Source organism: Moschus berezovskii, chromosome 6 (genome assembly GCF_049115385.1).
Source record: "Moschus berezovskii isolate FMDL1 chromosome 6, NW_MosBer_1.0, whole genome shotgun sequence".
NCBI lineage: Eukaryota > Metazoa > Chordata > Mammalia > Artiodactyla > Moschidae > Moschus > Moschus berezovskii.
In genome coordinates, this window is record NC_142465.1 from 106,698,650 (window position 1) to 106,710,742 (window position 12,093).

Sequence of the window (12,093 nt, forward strand, 5' to 3'; positions counted from 1 at the left end):
TCATGATCATGAGTCTTTTCTTTGGTCTCTCTCTCATACTCCGTCCACTCCCTGTTTAACCTACCAGTCACCCCACCTCACTCCCTACAGAAATTCTTCCCTTTTGGAGTCTCTTTTCCATCTATTTGTAGCTCTTAAGATCGTTTCTTCTTTTCTGTATTGGGGGAAATGGGAAAGGGTGGTACTGTTAGGTGGCAAATGGGAGGAGCACAGGGGATAAAAGATGTTAAAATCTTGTTGAACAAGTATTTGGTTTCCAGCTCTTTCTATGTTTAATCCCTATTGAGGCTTTTGCAATTTAGAAATCTCTAACATACATATGGCTTGTTTTCTCTCTGCTCTCTTCCTCTCACTCTCCTTTTTCTTATCTTGCTAGCTTCTTATCTCAGAAATCCAAATAGGAAAGACATGTGCAGTTGGCATATAGATAGTGTTAGAATACAATTACCATCACTCCTTCACATTTGCTAAGTATCTAATGTCTAGTATGAAATAATCAACTAACTCAGTTGTCTTGCATAATCCCACTGAGACTTCAATTTCTCCTAGGTATGTTCATAAATCCTAGGTTATTAAGAAAGATGGCTAGGACCATTCCCTTCCTCTCCTATGACTCTCTGAACTTTTGTCATTTCCAAACTTTTCTGTGAACAACTTCTTTCACAATTAGGTTACCTAATTGTGACCTAATGCCTGCACTCAGATCCAGCCTGTGTGATGTTCCTGTCCTCAGTGACTTGAATATTGGCTCTGAGAGAAAACTGGCCAGAAATCGAGCCCCAGAAATCTCAGGATGGCCTTCTAAACTTCTCTGGCTCCTAGGCCTCTAACCTCTTGAATCCCATGGTCTTTTTTCACTCTCAGTTACTTCAGCTCTGCACACAGGTTTGAATGTCTACCACTGTGCAGTTTCTTTGGGCACTGTAGTTTCCAGGCCCCCAGATAGGAATTAACATTTCTAACCAATATATATATTCTCAGGATTCAGCCATTCCAAACTGATCCTGCAATCCTTCTGGATATCTCTTCAGAAACTTGTTCATGAAAATGCAGTTTGACAATGACGTTCAAATTCTCTCTTCTTAACCCCTCTTATTCCACTGTTGGAAAGAAAAGCTTTCATACCATTGCCTGTGAGATGTTGTTTCCAATTGTCAAGGCAGGTTTCACGAACACTCACTGGGTTTGTTGTTCTTCATTTCTCTTAGGATTTGTGCGTCTGACTGGAGGGGATGGACCCTGCTCAGGGCGAGTAGAAGTACGTTCTGGAGAAGCCTGGACCCCAGTGTCTGATGGAAACTTCACACTCCCCACTGCCCACGTCATCTGTGCAGAGCTGGAATGTGGCAAGGCTGTGTCTGTCATTGGACACGTGCCCTTCAGAGAGTCTGATGGCCGGGTCTGGGCTGAAGAGTTCAGGTGTAAAGGGGAGGAGCCTAAGCTCTGGTTATGCCCCAGAGTGCCCTGTCCAGGGGGCACTTGTCACCACAGTGGAGCTGCTCTGGTTATCTGTTCAGGTGAGATGCACGTCAGGACTTAACCTCCGTGTACACTCAATTCAAGCTAAAAAAGAAATCAGATTTTGCTAAAATCCTGTCTTTTTCCATCAGTGTACACAGATGTCCGGCTCATGACAAATGGCTCCTCTCAGTGTGAGGGGCAGGTGGAGATGAACATTTCTGGACAATGGAGAGCGCTCTGTGCCTCCCACTGGAGTCTGGCCAATGCCAATGTTGTCTGTCGTCAGCTCGGCTGTGGAGTCGCCATCTCCACCCAAAATGGAACAGAAGGAAATGATCAACTCTGGAAAGCCCGATTTCACTGCTCAGGGACTGAGTCCTTCCTGTGGAGTTGCCCTGTGACTGCCCTGGGTGTTCCTGACTGTTCCCATGGCAACACAGCCTCTGTGATCTGCTCAGGTAAGAGAGGGAAGGGCTACTGTACTTAAGATGCTCCTGGAGTGAAATTTCCCCAGAGCAGAGAGGAAAGGAAAACAGGTTTAGAAAAAAAGATATTCTGTAGTGAAATGTTTAATCTTGTTACTGAACTCAGGTTTCAGCTGCTCATTATTCAAGAATCCAACACTGAGAGACTAGTGTAGGGTAAAATTAAAGACAGTTTTATTGAGGAAACCAGCAGTTCTGGGGAGACAGAGGATGAATGTGCGAAAGAACCAGCTCCCCCTTGCTGATCAGGGGCAAGAGTTTTTAAATGGGAATTTCAGGAGTGCACAGGTGGAGGTAGGGGACAGTTTACCTGCAGAATAGCACAGCTAGCTCTGACAATCATCTTGGAATAGGCCTGATCAGTGTCACCTTTGTTGTTTGAATTACAGTTAATCATCAGTTCTAGTGTTGGTTTGTTCCCATTTCCTTGAGGCCAATCTTGGAATTGTGTAAGATGAAGATTATGGGCTTCCCTGTTGGCTCAGATGGTAAAGAATTTGCCTGCAATGCAAGAGTCTTGGGTTTGATCCCTGGGTTGGGAAGATCCCCTGGAGAAGGAAATGGCAACCCACTAGTCTGGTCATCATGTAATTTATTGCTACCACCTGTTTCGGATTTCAGTATCTGCAAAATAGCTCAAAGGATACTGCTTAGAATGTTATCTATAGCCCATGAGGAGGAACTAAAGGTCCTTGAGTTTGTTTAGGGCTAAACTATTATTATTTTGTCCTGTTAGACTGTTTTCCTTTGTTTCTGAGTTTTTTTCATTTCTGTGATTAAATTTATTCTTTGGCTAGGTTTTTCTACAAACAGAGGCAGGTGGAGGACATGAGGGTGGTCTGTCCTGAGAAGGCTCCGTAAGGTCCTGCTCCATAACATTCTCATTGTTCACCCATTTTTTCAGGGGAAGGAAATGTTAAAAAATGCTAAGAAGTGCTATGTCAGGGTAAGAAATGCCTAGATGAATGATATTCTTTATGAAACATTATTATTTAAGGATAATAATAGAGAACAAAGTACAAACAATAAGTGTATACCTAGGTCATGTTCTCCAACCCAGATCTACAAAGAGAACATTCATAGCACCACAGAATCACTATTCCCTCCCAATAGCTGTGTCCTCCTCCTCTCCAGGGAAGACTGCTTACCTAAGACTTGTACTGTCATGGAATGTTTTGTCAGTTTTTGAACCTTATGTAAAAACATGCAGTATGTTTTCTTTTGTGTCTAATTTCTTTGACTCCAAACTGTGCTTGAGATTGACTCATGATGTTGTTTATGGTAACATTCTGTTCATTGTTATTATGATAGAGTATGCCTTTGAATGATCACATGACCATGCATTGTACCATTCAACTAATGGCAGAGATTTGAATTTGTTGCCAGGTTTTGACTATTACAAATACAATGGTGCAAATTACCATGATGATTCCTTTCGGAAGAAATATTTTTTATGATGTTTGTGTGTTTAGTTCTTGGTCTTATATTTTTATTTTCTTAATAGTATGCTGTACTTCAGTGAGCCAAGTTACTCATCTGAGGTTTGACTTACCTACTTTTTTCCTGTTCATGTAGTGAGCCTTCAGTCAGTCAGTTCAGTTCAGTCGCTCAATCATGTCTGACTCTTTGCAAACCCATGGACTGCAGCACACCAAGCTTTCCTGTCCTTCACCATCTCCTGGAGCTTGCTCAAGCTCATATCCATTGAGCCAGTGAAACCATCCAATCATCTGATTCTCTGTTGTCCCCTTCTTCTCCTACCTTCAATCTTTCTCAGCTTCTGGGTCTTTTCCATTGAGTCAGTTCTTCCCATCAGTGGCCAAAGTATTGGAGCTTCAGCTTCAGCATCAGTCCTTCCAATGAATATTCAGGACTGATTTCCTTTTGGATTGACTGGTTGGACCTCCTTGCCATCCAAGGCACTGTCAAGAGTCTTCTCCAACACCACAGTTCAAAAGCATCAATTCTTCAGCATTCAGCTTTCCTTATGGTCCAACTCTCACATCCATACATGATTACTGGAAAAATCATAGCTTTGACTAGATGGGCCTTTGTCAGTAATGTCTCTGTTTTTTAATATTTTGTCTAGGTTGGTCATCGGAGAAGGCAATGGCAAGCCACTCCAGTTCTCTTGCCTAGAAAATCCCATGGATGGAGGAGCCTGGTAGGCTGCAGTCCATGGGGTAGCTAAGGGTCGGACACGACTGAGCGACTTCACTTTCACTTTTCACTTTCACACATTGGAGAAGGAAATGGCAACCCACTCCAGTGTTCTTGCCTGGAGAATCCCAGGGACGGGGGAGCCTGGTGGGCTTCCGTCTATGGGGTCACGCAGAGTCGGACACGACTGAAGTGACTCAGCAGCAGCAGGTTGGTCATATCTTTTCTTCAAAGCAGCAAGCATCTTTTAATTTCATGGCTGCAGTCATAATCTGCACTGATTTTGGAGCCCAAGAAAATAAAGTATGTCTCTCTTTCCCCATCTTTTTGCCATGAAGTGATGAGACTAGATGCCATGATGTTAGTTTTTTGAATGTTGAGTTTTAAGCCAACATTTTCACTCTCCTCTTTCACTTTCTTTCTTTTTTTCCTCTTTCATTTTCATCAAGAGGCTCTTTAATTTCTCTTCACTTTCTGCCATAAGGGTGGTGTCATCTGCATATCTGAGCTTATTGATATTTCTCACAGCAATCTTGACTCCAGTTTGTGCTTCATCCAGCCCAGCATTTCACATGATATACACTGCATATAAGTTAAATAAGCAGAGTGACAATATATGGCCTTGACGTACTTCTGTCTCAGTTTTGAACCAGTCCATTGTTCCAGTCCATAGAGCTCCTTATATCATTCTAGAAAAAGAGACACAGATGTATAGAATAGTCTGTTGGACTCTGTGGGAGAGGGTGAGGGTGGGATGATTTGGAAGAATGGCATTGAAAAATGTATATTATCATATATGAAATGAATCGCCAGTCCAGGTTCAATGCATGATACAGGATGCTGGGGGCTGGTGTACTGGGATGAACCAGAGGGATGGGATGGGGAGGGAGGTAGGAGGGGGGTTCAAGATGGGGAACACATGTACACCCGGGGCAGATTCATGTCAATGTATGGCAAAACCAATACAATAATGTAAAGTAATTAGCCTCCAATTAAAATAAATAAATTTTTAAAAAAAGAAGTTTGTCTACTCCAAAACCACAAAAATGTTCTCTGGGAGTATCTCACAGAAGTGTAATTATTTTTTTTTTTATATAATTGTGCATTGCTTCTAGGATTGACATCTGTGTAGGATAACAGTCAAGTGTCAAGTTTTCACATGGGTATCCAGTTGACTCTAAGTCTTTTTCTGAAAAGACTGTTCCCCACTGCAGTGCCACCTTTGTGATAAGCGAAAGGGTATATATGTCTGAATATATTTTTTAGACTCTCTATTCTGTTCCACTGTATCCTTTGTCTCTCCTTGCACCTGTACCATATTTTATTAATTATTGTAACTTTATAGTAAGCCTTGAACCTTCCCTGGTGGCACAGACAGTAAAGAATCTGCCTGTAAGGTGGGAGACCTGGGTTTGATCCCTGGGTTGGGAAGATCCTCTGGAGAAGAGCATGGCGACCCACTCCAGCCTTCTTGCCTGGAGAATCCCCATGGACAGAAGAGCCTGGCGGGCTATAGTCCATTGGGTCACAAAGAGTTGGACATGACTGAGTGACTAAGAACACATAGTAAGTCTGTGTAACTTTCATTTAAAAAAGTTATGTTGCTTTTCTTGCCAACTGCTTTGGTCATTTTTGGATTTTGTATTTTGTAAACATTTTTGAGCTGAAGCTCCAATACTTTGGCCACCTGATGCGAAGAGCTGACTCACTAGAAAAGACCCTGTTGCTAGGAAAGACTGAAGGCAGGAGGAGAAGGGAATGACGGAGGATGAGATGGTTGGATGGCACCACTGATTCAAAGGACATGAGTTTGAGCAAGCCCCGAGAGATGGTGATGGACAGGGAAGCCTGGTGTGCTGCAGCCCTTGGGGTCACAAAGAGTCGGACATGACTGTGTGACTGAACAGTAGCAACATAAATTTTGAATCAGCTTGTCATGTTTCAGACACACAAAAGCACAGGGAATTTGATTAAGGTTAGATTTAATCTGTGGAGAAGGCAATGGCAACCTACTCCAGTACTCTTGCCTGGAAAATCCCGTGGATGGAGGAGCCTGGTAGGCTGCAGTCTACGGGGTCACTAGGAGTCTGACACGACTGAGTGACTTCACTTTCACTTTTCACTTTCATGCATTGGAGTAGGAAATGGCAACCCACTCCAGTGTTCTTGCCTGGAGAAGCCCAGGGACGGGGGAGCCTGGTGGGCTGCCGTCTATGGGGTTGCACAGAGTCGGACACGACTGAAGTGATTTAGCAGCAGCAGCAGCAACAGATTTAATCTGTATATAAATTTGAGAATGACTGACTTTGACAACATTGAGTTTCCCAACTCATTGACAAAATATATCCCTTCATTCAGTTAGGTCTTGAATTTCTCTCAGCTGTTTTGCACATCTTTAACTAGGTTTTCTCCTAGGCATTTTATGAGATTGATGTTATCAGTATTTCCTTTAGTGAAGGTTTTCTAGGAATGAATTCTCTCTGAACTTTACCTGGATTCCCCAAGTGTTAGATTAGTATTTTGCTTTAATCCTTTTTTCTTTCTTTTCTCTCTCTCTCTTGTTCTAGCTTTCCCTTTCTCTCCTTATTTGTCCCTCTCTTGCCCTGTTTTACCCTGAGTATGTAAAATCTTTCAGGATTAGGTTGCAGATATGATGCTCCTTTATCCCTTCCTCCGAACAACAACAAAAATACTTCTGGGAATTTCCTTACATAATCACAGTTCAGTCAAAGCTTTAGAGATGTCAGCCCCAGATGACGTCTAAATGCAACCACATGAGAAACCCCAAAGATAGAACTGCCAAGTTGAGTCTTTCCAAAATTACTGACCCAGGAAATCATGAACAAAATTAAAAAATAAATTCCTTCAACTGCTAAGTCTGGGGGGAAATTTTGTTATATAGCATTATTAACTAGGCACTTATCATATGACCAACATTTCTAAATAGAGGAATATTTATCCTCTGATCTTCCATTTTACTATTTCTACTTTATGTTGATCTAATGTGCTGATACACTCATTCTCTAGTTCTTAATTTCAGCTGTAGAATTTTCATTTGTTTGTTATCATTTCTCTGCCAAGATACACATCGTGTTAATTAATTCTTTGTGCACTTTAATCATGGCTATTTAAATTCTCTGTCAGACTATGAAACTCTTACTCTTAGAGGAAAACATAGGCAGAACATTCTTTGACATAAATTGCAACAAGATCTTTTTTGATCAATCCCCTAAAGAAAATAAAAGCAAAAATAAAAAAAAGGACCTAATTAAACTTAAAAGCTTTTACATATCAAAGGAAACCATAAACAGAACAAAAAGACAACTCTGAGAATGGGAGAAAATATTTGCAAATGAAGCAGCTAACAAGGGATTAATCTTCAAAAATACACAAGCAACTCAATATCAACAAACCAAACAATCCAATGAAAAAATGGGGAAAAGACCCAAATAGACATTTTTCTAGACATACAGATAGCTAACAAATACAACATCACTAATTGTTAGAGAGATGCAAGTCAAAACTACAGTCAGGTAATACTTCACACCAGTTAGAATGTCTATCATTAAAAAAGAATAAATGCTGGAGAGGATGTGCAGGAAAGGGAATCCTTCTACATATGAGTATGTAAACTGGTATAATTTCTGCGGGTTGCCATGCCCTCCTCTAGGGAATGTTCCAACCCAAGGATCAAAGCCAGGTCTCCTGCATTGCAGGTGGATTCTTTACAGTCTGAGCCACCAGACTCAGAATCCCTACACTATTGATAGTAAGTATAAAATAGATATTGCCTGGAGAATCCCATAGACATGGAGCCTGATGGGCTACAATCCGTAGTGTCAGAGTCAGACACTACTGAAGTGTCTTAGCATCAAGCACACATAAATATATAAATAATAACCTATTTTATAGCACAGGGAACTCTACTCAGTGTTCTGTGGTGACCTAAATAGGAAGTAAATCCAAGAAATAGGGGATACACACACACACACACACACACACACATATATATATAGTTGTTGTTGTTTAGTCTCTGAATTGTGTCTGACTCTTTTGTGACCTCATGGACTGCCATGCTCCTTTGTCCATAGGATTTCTCAGGCAAGAATACTGGAGTGGATTGCCGTTTTTTTCTCCAAAGGCTCTTCCCAACCCAGTGATGCAACCCCAGTCTCCTGTTTGGCAGGCATATTCCTTACCACTGATTCACCTAGGAAGCCCATATGTATATGTATAATTTATCAATTTGCTGTACAACAGAAGCTACCACAACATTGTAAAGCAATTACACTCAAATAAAAATTAATAAAATAAAATAAATTCTCTGTCAGGTAACTTTAAGAGCCAAATACCCTGGGAAATTTTTTAATGTTTCTTTTTGCTCTTGGTTTTCCATGAGATCTCTTTTATGTAAGTATTTTTAAAATCATAAACATTGTAGATAAAAAATTGTACAACTCCTTCAGAAAGGATTTTGTTTTGTTTCTTCTATTTCAGGCATAGACTTAAGGATAGAACAAATTATTTAACTCATTCTTAGGGCAAAGCTTGGCTTAAAACAGGCGTCGTGGCATTGTCACGACCAAATCTCTTCACAGAGAAAGGGAACACTAAGATTATGATAACTTCACTGGTATGTTACAGGTTTCATCTCAGCTCCATCACTAGGTCACTACTTCTTTTTTCTTTTGAACTTTTCCTTTGTATGGGGAACAGCGGATTAACAATGTTGTTATAGTTTCAGGTGAACAGCCAGGGACTCGGCCATACATATACATGTATCCATTTTCCCCCAAACTCCCCTCCCCTCCTAAAAATTATTTAGTTTAACTGACTTTCCTGTTCTTCAACCCTCCCTACCCTCTAATCTTTCTTGCGGGGGCGGGGGGATTGAGGGTGGGAGGAGACGTGGACGACAGGGAATGAGATGGCTGGATGGCATCGCCGACTCGATGGACATGAGTTTGAGTGAACTCCGGGAGCTGGTGATGGACAGGGAGGCCTGGTGTGCTGCGGTTCATGGGGTCGCAGAGTCGGACACGACTGAGCGACTGAACTGAACTGAACTGAACCCTTTAATCATCGCTGTTTCTTCAGGAAACCAGACCCAGGTGCTGCCCCAGTGCGACCACTTTGTGTCTGAACCAACAGACTCTGCGGCCTCAGAGGAGAGCGCCCCCTACTGCTCAGGTGAGGGTCCCACAGGACAGAAGACCCTTCTCATTCCCCAGGTCACCACCCCATTGTCCCATTTCTCTCTCCTCAGACAGCAGGCAGCTCCGCCTGGTGGACGGGGGCGGGCCCTGCGCCGGGAGAGTGGAGATCCTTGACCAGGGCTCCTGGGGCACCATCTGTGATGACGGCTGGGACCTGGACGATGCCCGCGTGGTGTGCAGGCAGCTGGGCTGTGGAGACGCCCTCAATGCCACCGGGTCTGCTCACTTCGGGGCGGGATCAGGGCCCATCTGGCTGGACGACCTGAACTGCACAGGAAAGGAGTCCCACGTGTGGAGGTGCCCTTCCCGGGGCTGGGGGCGGCACGACTGCAGACACAAGGAGGACGCGGGGGTCATCTGCTCAGGTCCGCGCTGCACACTGTCCACAGGCTGGGGAGGGGAGGGCCCTGGAGGACGGGGGTCTGAGTGCTGATGGAGAGATGCTGAAAGGACCAGAGAAGAGGCTTCCTCCCATGGAGCCTGTTTCCAGCAGACGTGAAGACGAGGTGCTCTCACTTCCTCCTGCAGCAGCTGAGATTCTGGTCCTTTTTTCTCAGCAGTGTTTCCTGGCAGAGCCGTTTCTCACAGTTTTCCTTGAAATCAGGGCTCATCCTTCTGGTACACATAGTAAAGAAGTCTTAAAGCCACTGTGCTAGTTTTTGTTTGTTCTAGAACAAATTGCCACATTGTTAATGGTTTAAAACAACATATTTATTTCCTTGCACTTCTGTAGCTTAGATGTCCAGCAGAGATCTCACTGGACTGTGATAAAAGTTTCAACAGGGCCACATCACTTCTGAGCCTCTGGGAAAGAATCTGTTTCCTGTCTTTTCAAGCTTCTAGAAACCGCCTGCCTTCCTTCACTCATAACCCCATTCTGTTCATCATCAGACCAGCAAGGCTCCACCTCTCTAACCATTATCCATACTCACATCTCCCTCTAGCCAGAACAAGGAAAAGGATTCCAGTATAAAGGATAGTGAGTCTAAGAATGTGATTAGACTGTGCTCAGGTGGTTAATCCACCATATTTCAGGTTAATCTCACCATCCCAAGGTCCTTACCTTAATCACATCTGTAAAGTCCCTTTTGCCAGATAAGGAAACACAGACACAGGTTCCATGTAGACATTTGTGGGTCCATTATTCTATCTGCGTCCACACTGTCCACATCACATCCCTTTCATACACTCTTTTAGATGTTTTGTCAGGAAGCAGGAGTCAGCTCCCTCTCCCTGCAGGTGTCCAGGTTGGTCTTCCTCTCAGTTCATATCAACAGCATCATGGTGGTAGAAATATTTAGAAAGACAGACACAAATGGACAAAGTCAGGTAAAAAGCAGACAAGTTTCACTCTGGTCATCTAATGGATTTACTTCCTAAGCTGGATCACAGATGAATGTTCACAATTTTGGGGAGAGAGGAAAACCCAGAGCATTGAGTAGGGTGCTCACTGTGTCCTGTCTTTTCCATTTCAATCTTAGAGTTCCTGGCCCTCAGGATGGTCAGCGAGGACCAGCAGTGTGCTGGGTGGTTGGAAGTTTTCTACAACGGGACCTGGGGCAGTGTCTGCCGCAGCCCCATGGAAGATGTCACCATGTCCATCATCTGCAGTCAGCTTGGCTGTGGGGACAGTGGAAGTCTCAACATCTCTGTTGGTCTCAGGGAAGGTTCTAGACCCCGGTGGGTAGATTTAATACAATGTCGGAAAACGGATATCTCTCTCTGGCAGTGTCCTTCTGACGCTTGGAAATACAGTTCCTGCTCTCCCAAGGAGGAAGCCTACATCTCGTGTGCAGGTGACTTATGTCTGCTTCTGTGTCTGTCTTAACCCCAAAGGATGTTATTAGTGAGATTTGATATTTTAAGATCTAAGTGATGGGTTTAAGTTGAGTTTATAAAATGAAGTTTGGATGGAGTTAATTTAATACACATGTTCCAAATTTGCTTTATTAAAATGTTTTAATTGATATAATTGATACAACATTATATTTTTTGCTGTGTACAACATAATACTTACATATTTGTGTGATATACAGTGTGTGATATGTAGTGATAAACTATCACTACAGTAAGTCTAGTTATATCCATATGTATATAGATCCATATATATGTCTATCTATCTCCATATATATGATTAAACATTTTTCTTACATGATGAGAATGTTTAAGATGTATTTTCTCACCATCTTTCAAATAGACAATACAGTATTCACAATAGTCTCATGCTGTATGTTATATCTTGTCACCTACTAATTTTATAATTCAAATGTATACCAAATCTCCCACCTCTGGCAGCCACCAACTACTCAGAATCTCTGAACTTGCTTTTCGTTTTAAGATTACACATACAAATGAGATTATATGGTATTTTCCTTTCTTTGTCTGATTTGTTTCACTTAGCATAATGCCCTCAAGGTCCATCCATGTTGTTGAAACTGGAAAGATTTTCCTCTTTTTTATGGGTGGATATATAGAGACATTACTTTGCCAACCAAGGTCTATCTAGTCAAGGCTATGGTTTTTCCCGTGGTCATGTATGGATGTGAGAGTTGGACTGTGAAGAAAGCTGATCACTGAAGAATCGATGCTTTTGAACTGTGGTGTTGGAGAAGACTCTTCAGAGTCCCTTATACTGCAAGGAGATCCAACCAGTCCATTCTAGAGGAGATCAATCCTGGATGTTCATTGGAAGGACTGATGCTAAAGCTGAAGCTGCAATACTTTGGCCACCTCATGCGACGAGTTGACTCACTGGAAAAGACTCTGATGCT

At 42.6% G+C, this 12,093-nt stretch overlaps 1 protein-coding gene across 1 annotated transcript in view; it reads left to right on the forward strand.

The window, feature by feature from the left end:
• Positions 1-12,093, forward strand: part of LOC129536141 (antigen WC1.1-like) — a 58,982-nt gene that overhangs the window by 31,759 nt on the left and 15,130 nt on the right. Inside the window, 5 exon segments of the mRNA XM_088837372.1 lie at positions 1,209-1,517; positions 1,611-1,919; positions 9,204-9,296; positions 9,373-9,687; positions 10,804-11,118. Of these exon segments, the coding sequence (XP_088693498.1) occupies positions 1,209-1,517; positions 1,611-1,919; positions 9,204-9,296; positions 9,373-9,687; positions 10,804-11,118 (1,341 nt within the window).